The sequence below is a fragment of the Dryobates pubescens genome, chromosome 4 (genome assembly GCF_014839835.1).
Source record: "Dryobates pubescens isolate bDryPub1 chromosome 4, bDryPub1.pri, whole genome shotgun sequence".
Classification (NCBI taxonomy): domain Eukaryota; kingdom Metazoa; phylum Chordata; class Aves; order Piciformes; family Picidae; genus Dryobates; species Dryobates pubescens.
In genome coordinates, this window is record NC_071615.1 from 19,051,564 (window position 1) to 19,079,088 (window position 27,525).

At 58.3% G+C, this 27,525-nt stretch overlaps 1 protein-coding gene across 1 annotated transcript; it reads right to left on the reverse strand.

Annotated features, from left to right (window-relative positions):
* Positions 1-24,716, reverse strand: PGAP6 (post-GPI attachment to proteins 6). The gene is made up of 13 exons (XM_054180726.1): positions 24,550-24,716; positions 19,030-19,207; positions 14,320-14,527; positions 14,096-14,229; positions 12,529-12,794; positions 11,042-11,370; positions 9,357-9,450; positions 8,716-8,839; positions 7,634-7,770; positions 5,514-5,692; positions 4,943-5,089; positions 2,604-2,720; positions 1-2,078 (listed from the first exon to the last, which is right to left on the reverse strand). The coding sequence occupies exons 1-13, from the start codon at positions 24,641-24,643 to the stop codon at positions 1,782-1,784; spliced, it is 2,304 nt and encodes a 767-aa protein (XP_054036701.1). The 5' UTR covers positions 24,644-24,716; the 3' UTR covers positions 1-1,781.
* Between the last annotated feature and the right edge of the window lie 2,809 nt (positions 24,717-27,525).

Here is a 27,525-nt window from a genome sequence, read left to right on the forward strand (position 1 = left end):
GAAAAAGCAGGATGTCAGCGATGAAACATAAAATCAGCAATCACGGTCACCGGGTTTCTCGCCCCAAAGCTTCTGCCCCGCGGCAGGAAGCCCGAGGAGGAGTTATTGCTCTCTGGGAAGCGGCAGCACCCGGGCCAGACCGGCAGCCTGGCGTGGACGGCACGGCTGGGGAGGAGCGGCGCTCGCCTGCCACCGTGCCGGGGCTGCGACGCCTCTGTGCAAACCGAGACGGGGGAAGGAAAAGTGCCTAGAAGTGATCAGAGTTCAAGGAAGCCCTGAGGGCCCCACGTCCCCGCTTCCCGCGGAGCTGCCGGGGATGGCAGCAGCCTGAAGGGAGCGCGGGGGGCGTGAGGACGACATGGCTGGGTGCAGGCGAGTGCCCTTCGCTCGTCCTGCGGCTGCTTCGAGCTGGAGTTTGCAGAGGAAGGGGAGGCAGAGGGGTAAAGTGCAGAGCTGAGCAGAAAGCTGGGCACTCTTCAAAGCAAAGAAATAACCCCGGGGAGGCAAATCCTTCATTAGTTGCTCTTTCCTCCCCAAAGCCACTTGATGGGGGCCTCCCAGCAGCATGCACCAGACCAGCCACGGCAAGGAGCCCTTATCTAGAGAATAAGGATGGGCATAGGCAATTCGCCTGGTTGCCAAGATTCTGCCCTTGCTTTCCGATGCCTGTGTGCCCTTACAGTAAGGCTAAGGTGAGACAGATGCTGCAAAGGAGACCACAATCATCTGGAGAGCACACGGCAGCGCTCCTGGCTGGGCTGGGATACTGCCAGTGGCCTCAGATCAGCCAGGACTCTGCAGCACATCCAGCCTCCAAGACACAGCAGGCTGGAGGAGCAGGCTGTGCACAGTACAGACACCATCCTGGACCACCTGCGCTGCCCCAGGCAGAGCTGTGCTCATGCCAAACCCACCAAAGGGAGGAAGACAGTGAATACCTGAACGTGGAGAGAGGAAGGGGACAATGCAGCAGCCTGGCTCCTTCCAGATGAGCTAAGTGGGCTGAAGTGAAACTTGGACTAAGCCCTACACTGCTGGGGATTTCACAGCTCTGGGCAAGATGCTGCTGCTGCTGTTGCTTACATGTCTCCACACGGGTGTTTTTTTCACATTCCTTGGAGGTCTGATCCTGAATCCAGGGCCCAAGTCCTGGCCTTGTTCTTGTCCCCCCAGAATCAGTAACAGGTAAGAGCAGCACCACCAGTTTCACGGGGAGAGGATCTCCAGACCCCTGTGGAGATAGAGCCAAGGGCCCAGCACACACCAAGACCATCTCGCAACCCCAGCAGCACCAAGGGCAAGCAGCAGCCTTTGCCCCCCAGATCAGAAGAAACCCATTCTTTTCTTGGGTTCAAATGCCAGTTGCAGGATGGCAGGGGAAATCCCCACCCCACAGCCCCTCTGTAGGACATGGGGTGCAAAGAAGAACTCAGCAGCCAAAGCCTTGGCTCCAGCAATGGGCTAAGCCCAAGCCTCATGGATGCAGCAGGAGAGGAAGGGTCAGCGATTTCCCCCAGGGCCATGGGGAAGAGGAAGACAGGCTATTCCTTGATCTAGAATCACAAAGAGCCTGCCCCATCCCAGCAGAAAAGCAGAGGTGGCCTCAAACTTGCCTTCACTAAGCCAAGCCCACCATCTTCATCTTTAAACCTGGTCCCCACTGCTCTGTCCTAGCCAATCAATGAACAGGTAAGAGGATTGCTGAGCTGCCATGAGCAGGGCAGCCCAGGCAAAGAGCAGCCTCAGCAGCCCTCCACCTCTGCCAGCAGGAGCTGAGCAGCTCAGGTGACAGCGTAGAGCTCCTCCCGGTCGTTCTGGCAGATCTGGTAGCGACAGGTGAGCTTCTGTGGCCAGGCCCAGGGCTTCTTGTGCTTGTCCCGGGGAGGAAGCAGGAAAGCAACGCTGCAAGCCACCAGCACGTGCCAGATGCTGTGGGTGTAGTAGTAGTTCTCATTGGTCTCCATGAATGCATACACTGAGATGGCAATGAAAGCCAAGGTGATCCCTGGGAGGAGGTAGAAGACCCAGCGCTTCCACGAAGAGGGGTAGCACTGCCTGCGCTTCACGCCGTGGTGAACCTGCGGCAGGGAGAGCACAGAAAGGTTCAGCAGCCAAGCAGAAGCTTGGGCAGGGGGCAAACAGGCCTGGCCCAGAAGCATCTGCCAGCCTCACAGCAAGAGGCTGTGCCTGCTGCCCCCAAGAAATTCAGCCTCTCCCTTTCCTGGGCCCATCTCTTGTGTGCAAGAGGCCACGAGCAGCTGCAGCACCAAAGCCCAGCATGCAGAGGGCAGTGGGGATGCCAAAGCTCCAGGCCAGGGCACAGGCAACAGGACCGTCCCTGGGGCAACATTCCAGCCACAGGAGTGCACTCAGATGGAGCTGCAGCAGGTGGACCCTGCTGAGACCCTTAACCAGGGGATTTTTCAGCTACTGGAGAGATGGAAGAGGAATCCCTTGACCATCACACCCTCCCTCTGCCTGCATGCTTCAAGGAGATCAAGATCTGCCTGTGGATGGTCTGGAGTCTAGGGTCTACTCTGCCACCATGATTCCCTGGAGGGGGAGCCAAGAGCAGCTGGCCCTGCCTGGCTGCCCTTACTTACCCAGGCTGCAATCATGATGACGAGGGCAAAGAGGCAGGGACCCATCATGTTCCACACCCCTCTGCGGTCCAGCTGCAGGGACATGGCAATTAACAGGGTCCCCAGGACGAACAGGACCTGCGAACAAGACAGCACCACTGCTGTCAGCAGCTGATGGGCTTTGCAGGGGGAAGTTCAGGCTTGAGCTTAGAAAGAAGTTCTTCCCAGAAAGAGAGACTGGCATTGGAAAGGGCTGCCCAGGGAGGCAGGGGGGGTTCAGTGCCCCTGGAGGTGTTTAAGAAGAGCCTGGATGAGGCACCCAGTGCTGTGGTCAGTTGATTGGTTAGGGTTGGGTGATCGGTTGGACTTGACGGTCTCGGTGGTCTCTTCCAACCTGGCTGATTCTGTGATGCTGTGACCGCAGCAAGCTATTGCAGAGGCAAGGAGGACCTCACCTCCTGGTCACTCAGCCCTGCATGCATGCAGGACTCAGGAGCAGCACCTTCAGAAGAAGAAACCAGAGGACCCACAAACCTTGGTCCCTTCAGGCTCAGTCTCTCACAGAATCACCAAGGTTGGAAGAGACCTCAAAGATAACCAAGTCCAACCTGGCACCACAGACCTCATGACCAAACTATGGCTCCAAGTGCCACATCCAATCCCCTCTTGAACACCTCCAGGCATGGGGACTCCACCACCTCCCTGGGCAGCACATCCCAGTGGTGAACAACTCTGTGAAGAACTTTCCCCTCACCTCCAGCCTAAACCTCCCCTGGCATGCAGGGTCATGACCCAAACCCCTGAGCCAGAACAAGCCCCTACTTCAAAAATCAGAGTGGCACTGGGTGCCAGACAGGCTCTGTCACCAGGCTGGGCTGTGTCATTGGAGCAGCCCCCAGAGTGCTCCATGCGCCCCGCCCCGAGGCTGGGCTGGCTCTGGGCTGGCTCTGAGCAGGCCTCAGGCTGGCTCTGGGCTGGCTCTGAGCAGGCCTCGGGCTGGCTCTGGGCTGGCTCTGAGCAGGCCTCGGGCTGGCTCTGGACTGGCTCCAGGCTGGCTCCAGGCTGGCCCCGGGCTGGCTCTGAGCAGGCCTCGGGCTGGCTCTGGACTGGCTCTGGGCTGGCCCCGGGCTGGCTCCAGGCTGGCTCTGGACTGGCCCTGGGCTGGCTCCGGGCTGGCTCTGGGCTGGCTCCGGGCCGGCTCCGGGCTGGCTCCGAGCAGGCCTCGGGCTGGCTCTGGTCTGGCCCTGAGCTGGCTCCGGGCCGGCTCTGGGCTGGCTCCGAGCAGGCCTCGGGCTGGCTCCGGACTGGCTCCAGGCTGGCCCCGGGCTGGCTCCGGGCTGGCTCTGGACTGGCTCTGGGCTGGCCCCGGACTGGCTCCAGGCTGGCCCCGGGCTGGCTCCGAGCAGGCCTCGGGCTGGCTCTGGACTGGCCCCAGGCTGGCCCCGGGCTGGCTCTGAGCAGGCCTCGGGCTGGCTCCGGGCTGGCCCCGGGCTGGCCTCACGCTGGCTCTGGACTGGCTCTGGACTGGCTCCGGGCTGGCTCCGGGCTGGCTCCAGGCTGGCTCTGAGCAGGCCTCGGGCTGGCTCTGGGCTGGCTCCGGGCTGGCCTCGGGCTGGCTCTGGGCTGGCTCTGGGCTGGCTCTGGGCTGGCCTCGGGCTGGCTCCGGACTGGCTCCAGGCTGGCCCCGGGCTGGCTCCGGGCTGGCTCTGGACTGGCCTCGGGCTGGCTCTGGACTGGCTCTGGGCTGGCTCTGGGCTGGCTCCGAGCAGGCCTTGGGCTGGCTCCAAGCAGGCCTCGGGCTGGCTCCGGGCTGGCCCCGGGCTGGCTCCAGGCTGGCTCTGAGCAGGCCTCGGGCTGGCTCCGGACTGGCCCTGGGCTGGCCCCGGGCTGGCTCCAGGCTGGCTCTGGACTGGCCCTGGGCTGGCTCCGGGCTGGCTCTGGGCTGGCTCCGGGCCGGCTCCGGGCTGGCTCCGAGCAGGCCTCGGGCTGGCTCTGGACTGGCCCTGAGCTGGCTCCGGGCCGGCTCTGGGCTGGCTCCGAGCAGGCCTCGGGCTGGCTCCGGACTGGCTCCAGGCTGGCCCCGGGCTGGCTCCGGGCTGGCTCTGGACTGGCTCTGGGCTGGCCCCGGACTGGCTCCAGGCTGGCCCCGGGCTGGCTCCGAGCAGGCCTCGGGCTGGCTCTGGACTGGCCCTGAGCTGGCTCCGGGCCGGCTCTGGGCTGGCTCCGAGCAGGCCTCGGGCTGGCTCCGGACTGGCTCCAGGCTGGCCCCGGGCTGGCTCCGGGCTGGCTCTGGACTGGCTCTGGGCTGGCCCCGGACTGGCTCCAGGCTGGCCCCGGGCTGGCCCCGGGCTGGCACTCACGTATTTCAGGATCTTCTTGACTCGGGCCATGCAGAGGATGGTCACCCAGATGGACACGACGGAGCCCAGGAAGTCGCAGTACTGCAGCGTGTCGTAGTCCATGATGCACATCACCGCCACGCCTGGCTGGTCGCACGCGTGGTAGAACTGCAGCCGGGACAAAAGCCAAGGCCAGCATCAGCCCAGCAGCACCGCGGGGGCCTCTGGCAGGCAGAGGCAGGAGAGGGCTCAGCTCATGCCAGTCAGGACACCTCCCGGCCACCAAGCTGCACCCTCCTGGTAGCAGCCAAGAGCTCCTAGGACAGCACCCCTCAGGGGCACAATGCCCCCACTCTGCCTCCACACCCTGGGGCCCCAGCCCCAAATCTGGGTGGGAGAGCCCAGAGCAAATACTACTCCTGCTGAGCTCTGAAGGGACAGGACCCAGCCAGGGAGGGGCTCGCCCAACGATCCTAGAGCGTCCCAGCAGAGCTCCAGGATGGATTTGCTCACCAAGGACTTCAGTCTGATGCAGCAGCACTCCTGAAGCTCAGGGGAGAGGGCAGGGGAGCCCACACAGGGCAATGCCTACCGTGGAGAAGAACATGGTGTAGGTGTAGACAGAGGCCTCCACCAGGTAGCAGCGATGAACGGCGACGGCAATGGCCGGCAGGAACATGAGGTTGCTCAGGGTGAGCAGCAGGGTGGCCACGTTCTGCACACCCACAGACTGGGCCTTGGTATCATCTGTGCAGCTCCAGCCACCCCAACCTGCAGAGCAGAGAGGCTCCTGTGGATCTGGCATGGCCTCCCTTAGCCTGGGATGTCTCAGAAGGAGCAATCACACCCCAGGACTGTCCCTTAGCTTCTTCTCCCTTGCTCCATCAGCCACTTGCTCTCCTGTTCTCAGCAGGGTCTCATTACTCATTGCATGCTCTGCTGTGGAACCCAGGCAGAGCCCTGTGCCTTCTCTGAGGCCATCCCCAGGCTGTTCCCACGAAGCAGGAGCCATCCTACATACAGTGTGGGTCTCTCCAGCCCAGTTCTTTTCATTCCTACAGTAACTCAACACAGATGCAGGAGATATCATCAAGTGTTTGAGGCTCTCATGCTGTGGATGATGCTCTGAAGTGGGTGCAAGCTCCCTACAGATCCCAGGAGCCAGAGTGGAGAATGATCCACAGCAGTGAGAAAGCCATTGGGCTGCTGTCCTACCTCCTGTCACAGCAGGACGAAGGCCAGGCTGCTCTGGGCCTTGTCCAGCTGAGTTCTGAAGACCTCCAAGAGTGGAGGCCTGGATGCTGTGCAAACCCAAACAACTCTGCTGGGGAAAATTTGTCTTCTTCGAGTCAGCTGCAAGGTTCCTTGCTGCAACCTTTGTCTGTGGCCTCTTTCCCTGTACTCCCCTAGCAAAGCCCAGCTCCAGGGTTCCAGTAACCCCTGTCTGCAGTGGGAGGTGCAATTTCATCCTCTTCCAACTCCTCCTGGGTGACCAAACCTGCTGCCTCAGCTCAGGGCACAGGGTAGAGGGAGTGAACATCTCCTGGGGGACAGAGCATGCTTTAAGCTTGACACAGGAGACAGTTCTCAGCCTCCTGTCAGGATGCCAAGGGCTGAACTGAGACAGTCAAAACAAACCTGGTCTGGTTTGGGCTTTTTGCTTGGTTTTGTGGTTGTGTGGTGTTTACTTCTTAATTTAAATCATTTTACTTCAAGATGAGGATGCCCATGCCCTCCTTCCAGGGCCCCCAGTCAGAGGGCAGCTGGGCTATGTGCAGGCACTCCATGGTCAAAAGGCAGAGAGAAAAGTCTCATCCGTGCCATGAGTGCCCCTGGAAAGCCAGCCAGCAGCTGTGCCCTGTCTGCCAGGCAGCAGCCAGCAGCCTGCTCTCTCCAGTTTGTTTCTGGGTCACACATATGCAGGAAGGGGCACTTTGCTGGGAGAGATTCAGCAGGAAGCTGTCCTCAGCCTCGATTCCCCAGTTTCTGTGGGGTGCTCTGTGCTTCCCAGAAGCTGGCAGTCCTGGGGGAGCTGAGGATGCTGCTCCTCACCCACACCAGCACTGCTGGGGCTGCCCTGCCTGGGCTCCAGGGCAGCAGTGCCCCACACTCTGCTGTGTCCTGCTGCTGGCGGAGCTGGCATCTCCACTACAACCCTGCTCCCAGGCTCCTCATCTCATTAAGATAATCAGCAACTGATACAGAGGTTCCTCCTCCGGGAGCACCTCCCTACAGGCTGCCTTTCACGTCAGCTCTTGGCAGGAAGCAGCACCTTGGCACAGCATGGGCAGGGGCTGCAGCCTGGCCTCATCATGCCCCATGTCAGGACCCTGCATCCCAAACCACCCTGAAAGGTGGAGGCTCCCATGCCCTCGGGCAGCCCTGCCGGCACCCTGATCTCTCTGGGGATGCTCAGAAGCACCTTTCCAAGCCCTGAGAGACTCCAAGCTGGAAGCAAAATGACCATTCAGCAGCCCTCAGCCTGATCCTCCTTTTCCCCTGGGGCCCTCTGTGCTTCCCCAAAGCCAGCATCCCTCCCTCAGGGAAGTCAGGGTGCTCCCAGAGAAGCCGCCACGGGTGCTGAGGGCTCTTTGGGTAGGCGCTGTGCTCCCCAGGCTGCTGCTGCCAGCCACAGCAGACTCCAGGCTCCCCCACCCAAAGCCCACCACCAAGAAACAAGGTCTCCCCTTGGGGAGGACAGCAAAACCTCACCAGCCTTGCAGCTGCAGCCAGCATAGAGGTAGCCATGTCTTCTCAGGAGGCTGCACTGCCCGTAGGGCCCACAGTCATTGAAGCAGGGGGTGAGGTATGCAAAGACAGTCACTTTGGCTTCTGCGGCGTTACATTCACTGCAAGGAGAGCAGGGCACCCTGGCAACCACACCCTGTCTGATGGCAGCCCCAGCCTTCATGGTGGCAGCCCCAGCCTTCGTGGTGGCAGCCCCAGCCTTCATGTTAGGCTGGAGGTGAGAAGAAAGTTCTTCCCAGAGAGTTGTTGGCCACTGGGATGTGCTGCCCAGGGAGGTGGTGGAGTCCCCATCCCTGGAGGTGTTCAGGAGGGGACTGGATGTGGCACTTGGTGCCATGGTTTAGTCATGGGGTCTGTGGGACAGGTTGGACTCGATGATCTTTGAGGCCTTTTCCAACCTTGGTGATTCTATGATTCTATGTTGGGAGCCCTCCACCCCGGGAGCACAGGGAGCACTCTGCTCTGGAGGGTCAAGCCATGCTTGTGTGTGCAAGCTCCCTGCTATTTCAGGGTCTGCTCCACCCCTCCCAGGACCTAGGAGCAGAGTCAGCTCCCTCTCCACTCAGATGGACAAACTGATGTCCAGGTGGATGTCAGCTCTCCCCAGATCCCACAGCAGGCCCTGGTACCCAGGACCAGCTTCACCAGCACTGTGTGGTGACCCCTTATGCCCAGCATCAAGGCAAACCACAGGAATGTGGGCACAGGTACCTGCATCCCAGTGACCCTTGAAGCAGTAACCCCATTTTCATTTCCAGTTTACCACCCCAAAACCCACCCAGGGAAGGGGCAGCTCACCCAGGCAGGCTCTGCCACCCACACATGCCAGCTCAGTACTAGTTAAGCTGCTTGGGTGCTCACAGGAGAGTAAGTGGGAACTAACACCCACTTCCTTCCCCCTCTGCAGCCATGGCTTCAGCCCCACCAGGCAAGGTGAGCCCATGGCACAGCTAGTCCCACCTTTGGCTTTGCTCACACTAGCCAAGGGCAGCAGGATGTGGAAGCAGAGCGCTCTGCCCCCAGGCAGATGACACCACCAGACTCACCCCTGGCCCTTGGGGCAGAGGAGCTGCAGGGAGAGGAACCAGATGTCAGTCTGTGGGTACAGGACAATCAGCATTGCTTCTGCAGAGGAGGTTCTCACACTCAGAGGGTAGCCCTGGAAAAAAGCTTAAAGAGAAGAGGGTGCTGTGATGGGCCCAGACTAGGGGAGAAGGGCCCACAGCATTCCCAGGCTGAGACTATCTGTACAGGAATCAGATGCTCCTGTGGCTCTTTGCTCCCATCCTGAGGAGGCACCGGGGGGTGGAGAAGACTCTTGCTCCTGACACCCTTGGTTTTTCTTTTGGTACCTGCCCAGACAGCACAGGGCACCTGGGACAGCCTGTTTGCTTGGCTGGTCCTGCAGTGCAGAGCTTAGCACACCAGCAATACCTTAACCATCTCCAAGCCTCCTGACAATAAGGCTGGAGAGCCCCAGGTGGTAACCAGATCTTCTTCTGGTGGAAGCTAACTCCCAGTGCCAGAGCTGCACCCCAGCACCCTGGACATGCTCCAGCACGAAGACCTCAGGAGGGTTCATGCCAAAAAGAGCTTTCCCTGGCTCAGTTAACAGCTCATGAAGTCTAGAAGCAAAGCCCTGAGCTGGCCCAGTGGAGCTGGCAGCAGGTGCCAGCCCCTGTCCTACCTGTGGTGCAGTTCTGGGTGGCGTTGAGGGCCAGCACGGGCGAAGCGGCACTCACGCACGCGGCCACGGTGGCGTTGGCCAGGCCCAGGGACGTCTGTGCAGAGAGAGCAGTGTCCCATGTCAGAGCACCCCAGTGCCACCCCCAGCACAGCTCATCTCCCATGCTGCCTGCTGTCCATGGAGCAGCAGGTGGTAACTGGCCCTGCAGATCAAAGTCAGCCAGCAGCTCTGGGCAAACTCGTGTGCACCTCACCCTGCACTGCAAGCCTGCGACAGGCTGGCTGGAAGGCAGGAAAGCCTCCCAGCAGGGACTGCCCAGAGCTGCGGCACTCACAGGTCACCTCAGGGTGAGCACTGGCTGGCAGAAGGCAGAGGCAGCAGCACATCAGGGCTGAGCCCTGCTCCAGCCCTCAGGAAGTCTGCTAGAATCTCATGGGGCTGATGCTGGGGTGACACTGGAAGAGCCCAGCAGCTTGGGCAGGAGCATTCCCGGGTTTCCCTGCTCAGTCTCCTCTCCTGGTGGCAAGGTGCCAAGGCTGCCGTGGAGAAGATGACATTGTAGCTGCTTCCCATTTTGTCTCCTCTGCGTCACTGCCACCACATGCCAGCAAGCTGTGGCATTTGAATCGGAGCTGGTAGGTGGGACATGCTGGAAGCAGCTAAAACAGGCTCCCAGTGTTTTGTTACAACAAAAAAGAAGGAGAAATAATCCCACTGGTACCTACAAACCCTGCAGTTGGCTGAGAAACCAGCCCAGGAGCAGGCACATAGCCCCCCAGAAGGGAACCAACCCCATGGGTGAGAAACCAGCCTGGGGGCAGGCACAATGCCCCCCAGAGGGCAGCCAACACCACCCAGCCCAGGAGCAGGCACAATGCCCCCCAGAGGGCAGCCAGCACCACCCAGCCCAGGAGCAGGCACAATGCCCCCCAGAGGGCAGCCAGCACCACCCAGCCCAGGAGCAGGCACTAAGCCCCCCAGAGGGCAGCCAGCACCACCCAGCCCAGGAGCAGGCACTAAGCCCCCCAGAGGGCAGCCAGCACCACCCAGCCCAGGAGCAGGCACAATGCCCCCCAGAGGGCAGCCAGCACCACCCAGCCCAGGAGCAGGCACTAAGCCCCCCAGAGGGCAGCCAGCACCACCCAGCCCAGGAGCAGGCACAATGCCCCCCAGAGGGCAGCCAGCACCACCCAGCCCAGGAGCAGGCACTAAGCCCCCCAGAGGGCAGCCAGCACCACCCAGCCCAGGAGCAGGCACTAAGCCCCCCAGAGGGCAGCCAGCACCACCCAGCCCAGGAGCAGGCACTAAGCCCCCCAGAGGGCAGCCAGCACCACCCAGCCCAGGAGCAGGCACTAAGCCCCCCAGAGGGCAGCCAGCACCACCCAGCCCAGGAGCAGGCACTAAGCCCCGCAGAGGGCAGCCAGCACCACCCAGCCCAGGAGCAGGCACTAAGCCCCACAGAGGGCAGCCAGCACCACCCAGCCCAGGAGCAGGCACTAAGCCCCCCAGAGGGCAGCCAGCACCACCCAGCCCAGGAGCAGGCACAATGCCCCCCAGAGGGCAGCCAGCACCACCCAGCCCAGGAGCAGGCACTAAGCCCCGCAGAGGGCAGCCAGCACCACCCAGCCCAGGAGCAGGCACTAAGCCCCACAGAGGGAGCCATCCCCACTGCTCAGGCTCCGCACCTTGTTGAGCAGCAGATTGACGACGAGGGAGCCGCCGCTGTCCATGCCAGTGTTGAGGTTGAGGAGGAGGAGGGTGGGGGAGAGGGAGCTGACCGGCACGCTGGGGCCGTTCAGGAGCCTGTAGCGCACAGACACCACGTCCAGGTCCTCCCGGACCACGGGCTGGGTCTGCAGGCAGGAGCTCCTCTGCTGGGACTCGTTGTGTGAAGCCTCACCGGCAGGCAGGGCAGAGCTGCCTGCTGCTCCCGCACCGCCCGGTCTGGCAGCAGTTTGGCTCTGGTTTAGGCTGATGAAGTTAAGGAACGAACTGGTGCTTCCCGGTCTGCAAGCTGGAAAGCAAGAAAGGAGCAGAATCAGCACAGCCAGGACCAGCACCGTGCCCGCCAGGGCCCTGCAGCTCCAGCTGCTCAGGGGACAGCACAGACCGGGGCCGTTCTGGCCGCTTCAGCCACTGCAGGACGGGCTACAGCTGCTGAAAGCACCACGAACCGCAGCTCTACATCCACAGCTTGGGACAGTGATGGAAGCCAGGCAGTGGTGCAGTGGGTAGAAGCAACCTGGAGCTGCAGGGAAGCAGAGTGGGAGCAGGAGGGAGAACACACAGCACCGCCAGACAGCAGTGTACCCAGGGAGCACAGAGTGCCCAGGGGCAGAGCACAGCACTTGGCTGTCCCACAGCCACAGGCTGCAGAGAAGTCTCCAGCAGCTCCCCAGAGGTGAGCAGACAAGGCTGAGCAGAAGAGAGAATCCAACCCAGTGTAGGTATAGGTACAAGCCATCACAGCATGGCAGCTGGAGGTAAACTTGGGAGTCCCACTGCTGAAGCCTCCTCATCACCACCAGTGCCTCCAGTGCTCCACTCTAAGCCCTCCAGGCCATGGGTTGAGGCTCTGCTTTGAGGAGGGCATGGCAGAACACCAAGCAGAAGAAAGCTTTAAAAATGTACCTACTTGGTGAGCTTCCAAGAGTCAAACAGGGATTATGGTCATGCAATAAGAAGTTGCAAAGGTGCCTCCCACAGCCACATGGACCTGGAGACCTCCTGAGTCACACCTGAAATGGTGACATCCACTACAGCCCGAGACATTCCCCCATGTAAACCTCTCTGAGATAGTTTATGGCCAGTTGACAGCCACCATATCATTAGCCTGCTGCATTTACATAGAACTCTTCTTCCCATCAGATCATAAGCCACACAGTGCTCTCCAAGCAGCCTTTGGAAAACATCTCTGCTTCAGAGACTTCAGGGTCCCTGGCATTTCCCAAACAGGCAGCTGCAGGGAGCATCACGCCTCGGTCAACACCGGAGCCTCACTTCTGATCCCAAAACAACAAATAGGTCTGGGCCCCCCAGGCTGTGCCCAGGCAACCAGCATGCTGGGGACTGTAGGCCATTACAGCCAGCTGCCCAAAGGCCCAGGAGAGCCCCAGCAGAAACAAAGTTCTCTCCAGTTCTTCCCAAAGGGCTGGAGAAAGCAGAAGCCCACCTGTGAAGGAAGCCAGCATCACCACCGACACGCTGCCATTGGCAGTGCCCAGACTCTCCACCATGATCTGCAGCCACTTCTCCCAGGGGGGTGAATCCAGGGCCAGGCTGCAGGTGACGTTCCCCAGGCAGGTGACAATCCTCTGGAAGGACTGGGGCAGCGTGATGGAGCCCAGCACGACCCGCACAGCGCAGGCTTTCCGCTCGCGGGTCAGGCAGCTCCGCAGCTCCAGCCGCATCCCTGCAGCATGCTTGGGGACAAACACCCTGCAGCACGAGGGAGCACAGCTTGTAGCCTCAACACAAGCCAGCCACCACCCACCACAGTCCCTGGGGCTTTGTGGTGAGACCTAGAGTCATGCTCCAACCCCAGAACATCCCCTTGGTCAGCTGGGGTCAGCTGCCCTGGATGTGTCCCCGTCCAGGCTCCAGCACCCCAGCCTGCTTGTTGGTGCAATGAGGCGAGGAGCAGGAATGGCCTTGACTCTGTGCAAGCTCCATGATAAGAAAAACAACCCTGTGATACTAACACAGCTTCCAGCACAAATCCAAACCACCTAGCAGGCCCTTGGCAACATGATCCAGTTGGGGATGTCCCTGCTGACTGCGGGGAGGTCGGGCTGGATGACCTTTGGAGGTCCCTGCTGGCCTAGACCATTCTAAGCTTCTATGAATAGCTACTGTGAAGAAAATTAACTCTACCCCAGCCAAATCCAGCACAGCAAGATTGCTCTGGCTGGGGTTGCAAAAACCCTTCCCAAGGGGAAACATCTTAAAGAATTAAAATTCCTGCAGCTGAACCTCTAAGAGCACTCAGGGAGGCGCTGGAGAAGGGTGCCTGTGTGTGCCCTCCCTGCACAAACCCCATCACTGCTGCAAACAGCATCACAGGATCACAGATCCCAGGATGTCAGCAGTTGGAAGGGACCTCCAGAGATCATCAAGTGCAACCCCCCTGCCAGAGCAGGACCACAGAATCCAGCACAGGTCACACAGAACACATCCAGGTGGGGCTGGAAAGGCTCCAGAGAAGGAGACTCCACAACCTCTCTGGGCAGCCTGCTCCAGGGCTCTGTGACCCTCACAGTGAAGAAGTTCCTCCTCATGTTGAGGTGGAACCTCCTGTGCTGCAGTTTCCATCTCCCCTTGTTCTAACACAGGGTGCATTGGAGCAGAGCCTGTCCCCTCCCTTTTGACCCCCAGCCCTCAGATATTTATAGACGTTGATCAGATCCCTCTCAGCCTCCTCTCCAGACTAACCAGCCCCAGGGCTCTCAGCCTCCTCTCCAGACTAACCAGCCCCAGGGCTCTCAGCCTCCTCTCCAGACTAACCAGCCCCAGGGCTCTCAGCCTCCTCTCCAGACTAACCAGCCCCAGGGCTCTCAGCCTTTTCTCACCAGGCAGGGCTCCAGGCCCTTAATCATCCTTGTAGCCTCCCTTGGACTCTCTCCAGTAGATCCCTGACCCTCCTGAACTGGGGAGCCCAGAACTGGATGCTTGGAGACCCCCAGCCTCACATGGGAGCAGCCCCCAGGGGAGATGGCCCCCCACCCGCCGCCCTCACTCACTTGACGTGCAGCGGCTTAGCGGGTGAGACGATGGTCTGCGGCACGGCAACGCCAGGCTCCAGGACGGGCATGTCGGTGAGCCTGAGCACAAACATGTCTGCCTGGAATATGTAGGGGCAGGGGGTGGAGAAGCCCTGCGGGAGGGGAGAGCAGAGAGAGGTCAGCTGTGAGGAGCCCGAGCGGGCGAAGCAGGGCTAAGCCGAGAGCCTGGACGGGAGCCTCACCTTCACCTCAATCCTGCCGGCAGCCTCGGGCAGGTGGGCGGCGATGAACCAGTCCCCGGCCGCAGGGGTGGTGATGTTGACGAAGGTGGTGTTCTGCGCAGCGCCCCCCAGCGCCAGGCTGAGGCTGTAGGAGGGCCGGACGGTGGCGTTGGCAGGGAACCGAGTGCCCAGCGGGTTGATCACCGGAGGGGCTCCGTAGCGGAAGTGCCTGGGGGGAGGGGAGGGGGAGGTTTAGGCTGGACCTTGAAAATCTGTTCACAGATTGTGGTGGGTTGCAAGTTGCCCCCCGCCCCCAACATCTAACATGCCAGGCCAGCTGAGTTGGAAGCAAAGGAAAGCTGTATTTACAAGCAAAACTATGATCCACATAGGTCCTGAAGGGAAAGCAGTGGAATGTAAATGAATTGGCAGCTTAGGCTGGGTGCCTCCCATTACTCCTGTTGAGTCACACCCCCGGTGTCCGAGTCTCCAGCACACCAAGCTGGACACAGCAAACGGCCAGTGTCTACCCAGAAATCCTGCACCCTATACATTCATCTGCAAAGTCATTCTCTTCCTCTTCCTTCCCCCTCTGCTCCCGTGGGAGATGCTCCCCATCCGGTAATGCTGGGGGAGGATCTCAGCATGAGCCTCCAGTGTGCACTTGCAGCCCAGAGAGCCAAGCAGAGCCTGGGCTGCAGCAAGAGAAGTGTGGCCAGCAGGGCCACGGAGGGGATTCTGCCCCTCTGCTCAGCTCTGGTGAGACCACAGCTGCAGCTCTGGGGCCAGTGCTGGAGCCTCTGTGCCAGGAAGGATCTGGAGGGGCTGGAAGGTGTCCAGAGCAGGGCCAGGAGGAGGAGCAGAGGGCTGGAGCTGCTCTGCTCTGAGCACAGCCTGAGAGAGTTGGGGTTGTGCAGGCTGGAGAGGAGAAGGCTCCCAGGAGACCTCATTGTGGCCTTCCAGGATCTGCAGGAGGCTCCATGCAAGCTGGGGAGGGACTTTGAAGGGTGTCAGGGAGGGATAGGACTGGGGGGGATGGAGCAAAACCAGAAGTGAGGAGATTGAGATTGGCTGTGAGTTGCTGCCCAGGAGGGTGGTGAGAGCCTGGCACAGGCTGCCCAGGGAGGTGGTGGAAGCCTCCTGCCTGGAGGTGTTTGCAGCCAGGCTGGAGGTGGCTGTGAGCAACCTGCTGCAGTGTGAGGTGTCCCTGGCCATGGCAGGGGGTTGGGGCTGGCTGAGCCTTGAGCTCCCTCCCAGCCCTGACAGCTCTGTGATCTCAAGGCCTCTTAGGCCTGTCTAAGCTTAATGCCTGGCGGGGTGGGGAGCAATCCTGGCCAGCCTGAGACTAGCAGGAGCGGGGGCAAGAAAGAGCCCTGGGGGGTTTGGGTGGAGCCTCAGCTGGGCACAAGGGCAGTGTTGGGGGCCTCTGGGTGTGGGGTAAGGGACGCTGTACGCTTTGGGGTATCTTTGCCACTGTGCTTGGTAGATGTCTGTCACACACCAATTGCTTTCCCAATTAAACTTTCACAGAATCACAGAACCACCAAGGTTGGAAGAGACCTCAAAGCTCATCAAGTCCAAGCTGTCACCACAGACCTCCTGACTAACCCATGGCACCAAGTGCCACCTCCAAGCCCCTCTTGAACACCTCCAGGGATGGGGACTCTACCACCTCCCTGGGCAGCACATCCCAGTGGCCAACAACTCTCTGTGTAGAACTTTCTCCTCACTTCCAGCCTAAACCTCCCCTGGCACAGCTTGAGACTGTGTCTTCCTGCTCTGGTGCTGGGTGCCTGGGAGCAGAGCCCAATCCCCTCCTGGCTCCAACCTCCCTGCAGGGAGTTGCAGAGAGCAAGAAGGTCTCCCCTGATCCTTCTCTTCTCCAGGCTAAGCAACCCCAGCTCCCTCAGCCTCTCCTCACAGGGCAGTGCTCAAGGCCTCTCCCCAGCTTTGTTGCCCTTCTCTGGACACCTTCAGGAGTCTCAATGTCCTTCTTAAACTGAGGGGCCCAGTCTCTCTTTCTGCTGCTTCTGCTCTGGCTGATGCTTCTCCTGGCTTTACTGACCTTGACTGCCTTGCTTTTTTTGGGACTGGTATTAACAACACCTTCTCTGCTCTGTCCTTTGTCCCTCTTTGTGTACAGGGGGGTAGGGAGAGGAGCAGAGTGGGGGGAGAAGCTGTTGCAGCTCCCCTGGTTTTTGGCCAGAGGGGTCCTTGTGCTGTTTATCAATTGTAAATACCTGTAAATATTGTATGTTTTGTATATATTTGTTGCATTTCATTGTAGATTGTAGGCTTGCTTGTAAATACAGCTCCTTTTACTTCCAACTAGGCAACAGTTAATGTTGGGGGGAATTTTCAACCCACAACAGAGGGGGGCAGTTTGAGCCTGATGCCTAGGAAAGAGTCATCAACCACCTGGCTGAGGGCACAGAGGGAGGGGTGGCAGACACCCCCCTCAGGCTCTGCTGCCACTCAGCAGGACCTAGACAGGCAGGAGAGTTGGGTGGGGAGAAATGCAACAAGGGCAAGTGCAGAGTCTTGTCTCTGGGAAACAACAACCCCATGGAGCGGTACAGGCTGGGGACTGACCTGTGGAGAGCAGTGCAGAGGAGAGGAACCTGGGTGTCCTGGGGCCTAGAAGGATGACCATCAGCCAGCAATGTGCTCTTGTGGCCAAGAAGGCCAATGGTATCCTGGGGTCAATCAGGTTCTCCTCCTCTGCTCTGCCCTGCTGTGGTACTTCTAGGCAGATACCTAGGAAATTTTCCACAGATTGAGTGGAAAAGTGACAGAATGTAAATAAATTAGCACTGGATGTAAAAGGGAAAATAATGATAAGGTCTAACTAATCCCATTGGCCTGGTAACTAACAGGAAGGCAGCTGTATGTACTAACTCTTGCTCCTTTCTGCTTCCTCACTCTAGCTGGTTGCTTCTGCTGGCTTGCTGACCTTGGCTGTGTTGCTTTGTTGTGCCTAAGGACTAACAAGTTGCCCTCTGCTCTTCTCTCTGTTTTTTTCCCTTGTACAGGGTGGGGGAAGGGGGTGGAGAGGAGGAAGCTGTTGGTAAGTCCCTGGTTTCATCCAGGGGGGGTCTTGTGTTGTTGATAAATTGTTGTATTTTGTACACATTCCTTGCATTTCATAGTGCTAGACTTTAGCCTGCTTGGAAACATAGCTTCATTTGCTCTCCAACTGAGCTGCTCTGGCAGATTTTATTCTGGGGAGGGGTAATTTCAACCCACCCCAGAGAGGAACCAGAACACAGGGAACCTGAGGGACCTCAGGGTGCTGCTGAGATCAGCTGGGATACAAACTGCTCCGAGGACACCCAGGGTGGCCTGGGGGGGGAGAGGGCACAGGCTGGAAAAACCTCATTTGCAAGCTGAATCCAAACCCCAGGACTAGCTGCTATTAGCTTATCCAGGATTTATTGAGAGATTGGTTTAACTTGGCTGCTTATTAAGATAAGGATTTACATGGTTCCATCAAGCCTGAAAGCAAATTTCCACACTCACTGAGGTTAAGCCCCAGCCACAAGACTCCTCCTTTTTTTGGTAACCATCTCAAATTCCCCAGATAGGCTAAATCCTCCACACTGAGCTTTCCTGTTCTATCCCAGATCTGCATCTTCCCATTTTCTCTCCCCAGGAGGATGGGCAGAGAGACTAAAGAGATGCTCACCAAGGAAGGTCCATGTGAGCCACCCTCAGCACACCAGCACTTCTGCATTCCAGATAAGCAGCCCAGCATTTGAAGCAGCAGAAAAGCAGCTGAGTAACACAGGAGGCATTTCTTTGGGCAGCCAGTTTGGCATTTATTTGCACTTTGGCACATGACAGGTGACATTATTAACCCATTCCATCTTAACTGGGCTGATCTTCATTTCTTAGGGTAGCATTCAGCTGTTGCCTTGTCCCTCACATCCCCAAGCTACTGGAAACCTTTCTGGGAAGCAAGAAGTAGGAAGATCATCTGTGCTAGGCTGTCCTGGAGCAACTAAGAACACTGGTCTGTGCCCAGGACAGACCAGGGAAGCACAGGCCAAGCAGCCTCAGTCACTCCTGAGACCTCCATGGAGGGGGTGCCAGAGGCCCACATGTCTCCCTGGGCACAACTTGCTCAGGACACTTGGTACCCTCCCAAGATACAGCTGGAGGCCATGCAAGTTTTTGATGTCAAACCCTCCAACAACTCAAGTACTGCTTTAAGTAGTGTTCCTTTCACTGGCAGAGAGTTTGCAGTCTGCTCATGCTCTTGTGTCTGCAGGACTGGCATTCCTCTGCTATGTCTGCTCCACACATGGCCACATTCCTCACTAAGTGTCCCCATTCTCTGCAGTTCCTCTGCCCCGGGCAACTTGTCACTCTCCAGTCCCTGGGGGTCCTCTCAAGCCCCAGCTAGTCCCTTTGGTGCCATGCTTCAGGTTCCTGCCAGGCACAGAAAGCTCCAGGAACACCTTTGCTCATGAGAAGCAAGAGCAGGCTCACTGTGAAGCTCTCTCCAGCGTTTCTAGGGTGTCCCTTAGGCTCCACCTGTGACAGACAGTCCCAGCGGTGAGCAGGGAATGCTCCCCCAGGTGAAACACAGCTCCAGCACCAGCGCATGAAGAAACTCCGGGGACCAGGTGGCCAACCTCCTGCAACCAACCACCCCCAGCCACCAGCAGCAAGGGCAAGAGAAGGGCAGGAGGGCCAGAGGGGGAGGCAGCAGCCCGGGGGCATACATACACTGTGACCTCCATGTCGGTGCACTCTGGGCCCTTCCCCCGGGACGCCTGCAGGAGCCAGCGAAGCAGCACGGTGTCCTCTGGCACGTGGAAGTGGAAGAGCTTGGCATTGCCATACCAGCTGTAGAAGGACAGCTTCTGTGCACTCTGAGAGAAGTACTCAGAGACATACAGGGAGTCTGCAAGGGAGAGAGCACAGAAGTGGCTGGGGGTGTGCTGAGGACAGGCTGCAGGGCTGCAGCCACCTACAGAAGCACCCAGGGGATTGTGTCCCTGCTACCTCACCCCAGTCCCACTAGAGACATGATGACCCATGTTGTTCCTCCAGCCAGAACCACCCACACCCCTGCTGCAAAGCCAACACCCAGAGCCACAGAACACCAAATGATGCCTTCACAGAATCACAGAATCAACTATGGATGGAAAAGACCTTCAAGATCATCAAGTCCAACCACTGCCTAACTCCACCAGAGCCACTGCTACACCATATCCTTGAGCACCGTATCTAGATGGCTTTTAAATACACCCAGGGATGGTGACTCAACCACCTCCCTAGCCTGTTCCAGTGTTTGAGAACCCCAACTATGCTCTGTGTGATGTGCCCTGAAGATGACAGGTCACCAGAGACAATGGAGGAGTTAAAAATCAGGAGGAAAAGTTGGTGGCACAAGAAAAGGTGACAGAGCAGGCAGCAGCAAACCCTGGGGCAGGTGGTCCAGAGGAGATGGGGGCAGGTAGCTCAGTGGTGCTCCAGGCCCCAGCAGCAGTTCCTGATGCCAAAAGGCAAGAGCTGTGTCTGCTCTCTGCCCTTGTCTCTGCTGAGCACACAAGCTGATGGTATCAGCCTTACCCAGCCTGGGACACACAGCACAGCACAGCACAGCACGCTGCCTTCCTGGGACATCATGAAAATGCATGAGCTGCAAACCTAACTGCTTTCAGACCTACCTCCCAAAGCCTACAGCTTTTCCTACCTGGAAGAAAGGCTGCTGGGATAGCAAGAACAGCCCTAGGTCATGCAAGACAACAGCTATTCAGCTAAAATGCCATCAGGACTAGCTAGATGCTCCCTCCCTCCCTCCCTTTCTCTTTCTCTCTCTCCCTGCATCCATCCATCCCTCCCTCCCTCCCTTCCTCTGCCCAGCTATGCCCACAGATCCCCCCCAGCAAAACTAAACCTTAGTGTTATTGTTAGCAAGAAACCAGCCAGACTGCAGCTCAGGGGTGGAAAGGAAGCAGGGTTGGGAAGGGAACAAAACCACATGGAGACAGTGAAGACAAGGCCAAGCCACCCACCCAAAAAACAAAGTTCACAGCACTCAGCAAAGGGGTGGAAGAAGATGTCTTCAGATCCCTGCCAAGTTCTCCCAGATGCTCCTTTTCTACTCTGGGATTCCCTGGAGTGGGAGAAACTGTGGCAGCTCTCAGATGCCAATTCCTCATTCCTATCAGAGGATAAAGCAGCAAGTGCAGTTCAACTTGCCCTCCTCCGACGCTGCACAGGGTCGTGCCGGGAACACTGAGGACCCAGCTGAGTTTAGGAAAGGTAGAGCTTAAGAAAGAGGAATAGTCCTTGGGCAAGACCAGAGCACTGGGATATATTTTGTGCCAAGAGGAACTTAATCATAGAACTGGTTTGGGTGGAAAGGACCTTTAAAGGTCACCTAGTCCAAACATCCTGCAGCCAGCAGGGACATCCGCAACCAGAGCAGGTTTCTCAAAGCCCCAACCAACCTGACCTGCACTGGTGCCAGGCATGGGGCAGCTCCCAGCTCTCTGGCCAGCTTGGGCCAGCGTCTCACCACCCTCAGTGTCAAACGTGTCTTCCTTCTCTCCAGCCTGAATCTCCCTCTTTTAGTTTCAAACCTAGCAGGATCTACCACTCATGCCCCAAAGCAGGAGGCACACCGGTCTGCCCCCAGGGCGCTGCAAAGAGCCAGGAACAGTACTCACGACATTAAATCCCTAGCAAATCAGCAAGCTGAAGCCTCGGGGCATCCTGCGAGCCCAGCAGGGAAAGGAGGAAACAGGGAAGCAAGAAATGCCAGCCCGGCAAGCTAACAGGAGGATTCGCTCCTGGAGGAAGAGCCTGGGCACCTCGCCTCGCCGCAGGCACTGCCCCGGCCACGTGCCCACCAGCTCCGACCAAGGCAGCAGCTCTTGCAGCACCTCCATGCACCGGGCAAGGGTGAGCCTCCAGCAGGACAGCGGGGAGTCCACAGCCCGTGGGCTGAGCCGTCCTGCTGCGCTCCCCACGTCGCTGCTCTTGAGGCCAGCGAGGAACAGAGACAACAAAAGAGGCTTTTGAAGCAACTGCTCCCCGGCTCCGCCGGCAGCGCGGCGCGTGGGCTACCCGAGAGAAAAGCTGGCTGAGATCCCCTGCAAGCCTGCTCACATCTCACACACAGGAGCTGTGCAAGGGAGCACTTCTTACCCAGCAGCAGCTAGAGCCCAGCTGCACTCCACATACACACGGCATTGAATTGTTAGGGGTGGAGGGGACCTCAAGGATCATCCTGTTCCAGGCCCCCTGCCATGGCCAGGGACACCTCACACTACAGCAGGTTGCTCACAGCCACATCCAGCCTGGCCTTAAAGACCTCCAGCAATGAGGCTTCTACCACCTCCCTGGGCAGCCTGTGCCAGTGTCTCACCACCCTCATGGGGAAGAACTTCTTCCTAACATCCAGTCTGAATCTACCCAAGCCATATTCCTTTCTGGAAGTCCATGGAGATGTTTGGGACCTGGATAAGGGCAGACAGGTACACCAAGCATGATTAGAGCTGGTCCTGCTCAATGCAACAGGTCCCATCAGACAACTTGCATGAGGATAAGCTCACTTGCCCTGATGCAAGATGCTCTGACCCCACCAGCTGTCAGGCTCTGCATGGCTGGCAGGCACCATCATCACCAGTCCAGCACTTCCATGTCCTCACCAAGCTGAAGCATGATTTGTGTGGGCTCTGGGGAGGAGAGGGCCAGCAAGCAGGCATTACAAACACCAGCAACCAGTGGTACTGCTTATTAAGGACTGGTCAACTACACAGACAGGGCTCAAGAGCAGGAGCAGGCCCAGGACAGGCAGACCTGCCTTGCCCACATGCTGCCTGCCACCAGGTTAGCAGCAGCTGTGCCTGTACCAACAAAACACTGGCACGGACAAAGTCCTCTCACAAACAGCTCCTCGTGGCGACAGGCAGCAGAGCACCAGAGAGCTGCACCCAGGGCACCCTCTGCCCAGGCTGACAAGGAAACACCAGGGGCAGATGAAGGGACTATCAGCAGGGAAAATCCAGAAAGACAGGTCTCTGCTGGCGAGGCGTGTGCTCCAGCAGCCCATTTGCATCCAGAGAGCTGCTCTGGTACTTGCTGTGCTCTCTGGGACTGTCACCATTCAGCAGGCTCTGCACCAGCACAGCAACACCTGGAAAGTCCCACTCAGCTGTCCCATGATGTAAAACAAGCCTTTAAAACTGAGCAAAGGAGTTGTCAAATGGATGTTGTTTCCATCCTTTTCCACACAGCTTCCACGCCAACACGTTTCACAGAACGGCAGGGGCTGGAGGGGACCTCTAGAGGTCATCTGGACCAGCCCCACACTATGCAGAAGCCAGAAGTGGTTTTTAAGAGAAGAAAGAGAAGGTGGTAGAATCAGAGATGCAGAGAGGAGTCAAACAAAGAGCCTCCTGCAATAGCTTGGGCTTGTTTGTCCAAAGATGCTTCCACAGTCCTTTTAGGACATGCAACCTTGACTGCTGGTTTCAGGGCTTCCCATCCAAAGAGGCAGCCCTCGTTTCAAAGCAGATGCTGTGCAAAGCCAGGCAGAGGGCAGGGAGGCTCGCTCTGGACAACACAGGGCTACAGAGAAAAGTGTTTGACCATTTATAACGTGGCTCAAACACTGTTTCTTTATCCCAGGTCAAACCCTCATCTTTAAATGCTCCAGCAAGAGGACCCCCTGCTCCTCTGGGCAGGAGCTGATCTTCAGCAGCTCCCAGACCTAACCCTCCGGAGGCATTCCCTCAGCTGGCGGGATGGCGCCGAGACAAACCAAGCACCACACCTCAAGCACAGGGTAGCTCTCCCGGGCTGGGAACCCAGCTAGCAGGATGCCAGAGGAGGGTGGGCCTGGGGCAAAAGGCCATCTCAGCCACCAGCTTCACAGAGCTGCTCTGCAGACTATGAGGAAGCGATAACCACTGTCAACAGTGGATAGCCACCAGCAGCACAAGCCTGCCTCTGTGACAGGATGAAGTAGGCAAACAACCTCTCCTCCACAAACCCTTCCACCACTGAACCTGCTGGCTGACCCTGTGGAGCGGCAGTCATGGTCCCTGGGGACCCCAGACTCCCAGCACCACCATGAAGGGATCCTACTGCTCTGGCAAAACCCCCACTCCTGCCCAGCTGCCCTGCTCCTGATGCACTGGATGGAAAGGAACCTGGAAACAAAGCAAACCCAAGCAACACCAACACCACCACCACAAACACATCTGAAACCCCTCGGGGTCCAGGACTGACCTCTTGCTGCTCTGCAGCACCCAACACAAGTGCTGCTGCTCACAAGAGCCCCCGAGCACCCAAAGCACTTGGGGAAATCACAGACACCTCAAAGCCACCCCGAGGCAAGAGCTGTGGGACTCAGCTCAGCTTTGGGGCTGCGCAGCTGCAAAGTCCCCCTCACTTTAACCCAACCTGGTCAGTTTCCTACCGGTGCCTCGCCCCCGACAGGACTCCAGCGGCCCCTACGCGGTCAGGGAAGCCTCCCCAGCGCGTTTCCCCTGCCAGCTGTGTCACTCTGTCCCAACTCTGACCACCCTGGAGTCTCTCCAAACTGCCTCTAAGCCCCCCCGAGCATCCCATGGCGCAACACCAAACTACCTCGGAGCCCTCTGAGCATCCCCAAATTGCCCCAGAGGCAGTCAAGGTTATTTCCATACTGAACCAGTTCCCACTACGCATGGCGGCAGAGTGTCTCCAGACTGACTCTGAGCCCCCCGAGCATCCTCAAACTGCCCCCAAGCCCCTCAAAGCGACCCCAAACCACCCCTGAGCACTCCCCGCAGAGCATCTCCTAACTGCTCCCAAGGCATTCGAGCATTTCAAAACTGAACCCGAGACCCTCCAGCATCCCCAAACCACTCCCGAGCCCCTCTACCATCCCCGCGGACCATCCTCAAACTGTCCCCGAGCATCCCCAAACTGAACCTGAGCCCTCCGAGCATCCCCAGTCTGCCCCGGAGGCACTCGAGCATTCCCAAGGTGTACCCGATCCCACCGAGCATCCCAAAACCAGCCCCGAGCCCCCCCGGAGCATCTTCAGATCGCCGCCGAGCATCCCCGAACTGAACCTGAACGCCCCGAGCACGTCCAAACCACCCCCGAGCATCCCCGTGGAGCATCCCGAACCACCCCCGAGCCCCTCCAGCATCCGCAGACCACCCCCGATCCTCCCCGCGGAGCATCCCCGCACCGACCCGAGCCTCCCCCCGCCCCCCACCATCGCGGGCCGGGCCTGACCGGGGCCGGTGCGGTTGGCGCGGCCGGCGGGGAGCGCCAGGAGCTGGAGCAGGAGCAGGAGCAGGGGCAGCGGCGGACCGGCTCCCCGCGCCATGGCCGCCCGGCGCTATCCCGGCATCGCCGCCCGCCGCCCGCCCCGCAGCGCCATCGCCGCCGCCGCCGCTTCCGCCGCCCCGCCCCGCCCCGGCCCGCCCCCGGCGGAAGCGCCGCCCCCGTCGCCACGGGGGCAGCCGCTGGCATGGGTCCGGCGGAGCCTCGGGGTGCACGGGGGAGTCGCGGCTGTGCGCAGAGCGGGGGAGCCTTGGGGTGCTCGGGGACAAGCCTGCGGTTCGGGGATGGTCTGGCCCGGGAGGAGCTCCGGCACCGATTGAGGGACACCCCCCCCCCCTTACAATCCTGGGGAGCCCCTGGGATGAGTCAGGGGACCCCCGTAATACTGGGGACGTGCTGGAGTCCTACCAGCTCCCCAAGACAGAACCCCAGCATGGTGGGGGTCGGAAGGGACCTTTGGAGATCATCCAGTCCAACAACACCCCTCCACCCCCCACCCCCCTGTCAAAGGAGGGTCACCCACAGCAGGTGGGGTCTGAATGTCTCCAGAGATGGAGACTGCTCCACCTTGCTTCTGCCTTACTTCAAAAGAGTCAAACATCTCCCCTTTTATCATGGAATATCAGGTTGGAAGGGACCTCGAGGAAAAGACTCCTTTCTGGGGGAACACTTTCTGATGTGTGTGTGTTCTCCAGGACAATAATGCAGGCTGGACACAGTCTCAGAGTCCTTGCCCAGGTTAAAATCCCACCACTTGCTTATGCCTTAGCATGGTTGAGGACTTTGGACCAGTTTCCAGTCAGCCACAAACTCCCCGAAGATGGACTTTCTACTTCAGGAGCTCAAAAATCTTTACTTCTTGCTCTCACAGAGCTGATAAACTACTGAGAAGTTTATTAGGTATGGAAAGAGATCCCCTAAGGAGGCTCTGACATCCAGGGGTGGGTCAGAAGGGACATCTGGAGATCCAGGGGCTCTGGACTCTGACTCCATGGGCTCTGATAATCAGCCCAGTCAGAGCAGCTTATGCATCACTAGCTAGCAACATCCTCATGTAATTGATGAGAATCCTTGAAGTCAGCCCAAAAGCTTGAGCACATGGAGCTTGGGATGGGAAGGGACTCTTCTTTTAGTTCCCAGCTTAGAGCTGCTCACTGCCTGTTCACTTCCATTCGTCCCTGTGTGACACTATCCGTGGGTGTCCCCAGCCCTCCTTCTGGAGCGTGTCCTGCCTAGTGACGGCAGCAGCTTCCCCCCCACACCTTTCAGCTGGGTGTGAGGATATTTGTCCCCTTTGTGCTGTGGTGATCCTTGAGGCCATGCAAGTATCCCCTAATATCCTGATCCTCCTCTATTGTCACAGCCTTTTGCTTGTGGTTTCTTTTTTAGTACCTTGGCCATTAATAAAATTTCCAAACTTTTCATTACAGATTCCATCAGTAATTTCCCTCCAGCCCAGTAATCCCACTTCAACCTTCCTGTTACCACCTTCCTGTTTTGTTGAGCTCTATCTTACAGTTCTTACACAGTCTAAATCACGTGGGCCCACATGGTGCTGCTGGAACAGGGCTCATGACTTACTCCAGAGCTCATGACCCAGCGTTGAGATCTCGACCCACAGAATGGAATAGAATAGAGTAGAGTAGAGTAGAATAGAATAGAATAGAATAGAATAGAATAGAATAGAATAGAATAGAATAGACCAGGTTGGAAAAGACCTTTGAGATCATCCAGTCCAACCTATCACCCAGCACCATCTAATCAACTCAACCATGGCACCAAGTGCCTCAGCCAGGCTCTTCCTAAACACCTCCAGGGATGGGGACTCCATCACCTCCCTGGGCAGCACAGCCCAGTGGCCAATGTCACTTTCTGGGAAGAACCTCCCCTGGCACAGCTTGAGACTGTGTCCTCTTGTTCTGCTGCTGGGTGCCTGGGAGCAGAGCCCAACCCCCAGCTGGCTCCAACCTCCCTGCAGGGAGTTGCAGAGAGCAAGAAGGTCTCCCCTGAGCCTCCTCTGCTGCAGGCTAAGCAACCCCAGCTCCCTCAGCCTCTCCTCCCAGGGCTGTGCTCCAGACCCCTCCCCAGATTTGTTGCCCTTCTCTGGACACCTTCCAGCAGCTCAACCTCTTTCCTAAGCTGAGGAGCCCAGAACTGGACACAGGACTCCAGGTGTGGATTTCTCTGTGCTTCACTCAGGCAAGCAGCAAGCAGCAGTCAAAGCTTTTTTTGTTCAGTGTCTCGTCCTCCTCTCCTTTTTTCATCACCTGCTTATTATTCCTAACATCCTTTTGATGGCAGGAAATCACACTCCAGTGAGGTGTTGTGCCCTTCCTCTCTTGTTTTTCCTGCTTCTTTGGGATATAAAGTGATTTCTCAACATTCTCCCTAAGGAATGAGAAGTCTCTTCCACATTAGCTTTGAGTTCTCCCTGTTGATTTTTGCCATTGCTCGAAAACTGCTCTTCTTTCAGAAGAACAAACAACCCGAGCCAGCCTTCTGCTCTCATTCCACATGAGCTCAGCCTTCAGCTCCACTTTAAAGGTATCAGCTCGTTGTCAGTCAAGCCTTATCAATGCCTTTCCTGCAGCACTCTCTCTACTTATTTTCCTCCTGAAGGACAAAAAACCCCTGAGATTCAAAGTCAAGGATCTGAGAGATCTGAGCATAAATCAAGCTCACCCTAATGTGATGCAGAATCGGCTCCACGACGTGTTCCAAACCCTGGCTCTCACAGCTCCAGTCCCTCAGGTTTGCCCCTGCTCCCCAGCAAAAGGCCTTCTGTGCTCACTGACACTTTCTGGGGTGGTGGATGCTGTAGGAGATGTCACCCCCAGACTGACAGCTGCTCCAGACAGAGGAGGAACACTGAAATACTGGTTTAGTGACTCTGTGGATTGCTGCCTTCCACTTTGGTTAAGCACT

Excerpts from the sequence above, each read along its gene's own strand:
- PGAP6 (XM_054180726.1), bottom strand. The coding sequence starts at position 24,643 with ATGGCGCGGGGAGCCGGTCCGCCGCTGCCCCTGCTCCTGCTCCTGCTC. Across the intron at positions 5,090-5,513 it reads ACACCATGTTCTTCTCCACG|TTCTACCACGCGTGCGACCA; the intron begins GTAGGCATTGCC and ends TCCCGGCTGCAG. Across the intron at positions 2,079-2,603 it reads TCATCATGATTGCAGCCTGG|GTTCACCACGGCGTGAAGCG; the intron begins GTAAGTAAGGGC and ends TCCCTGCCGCAG.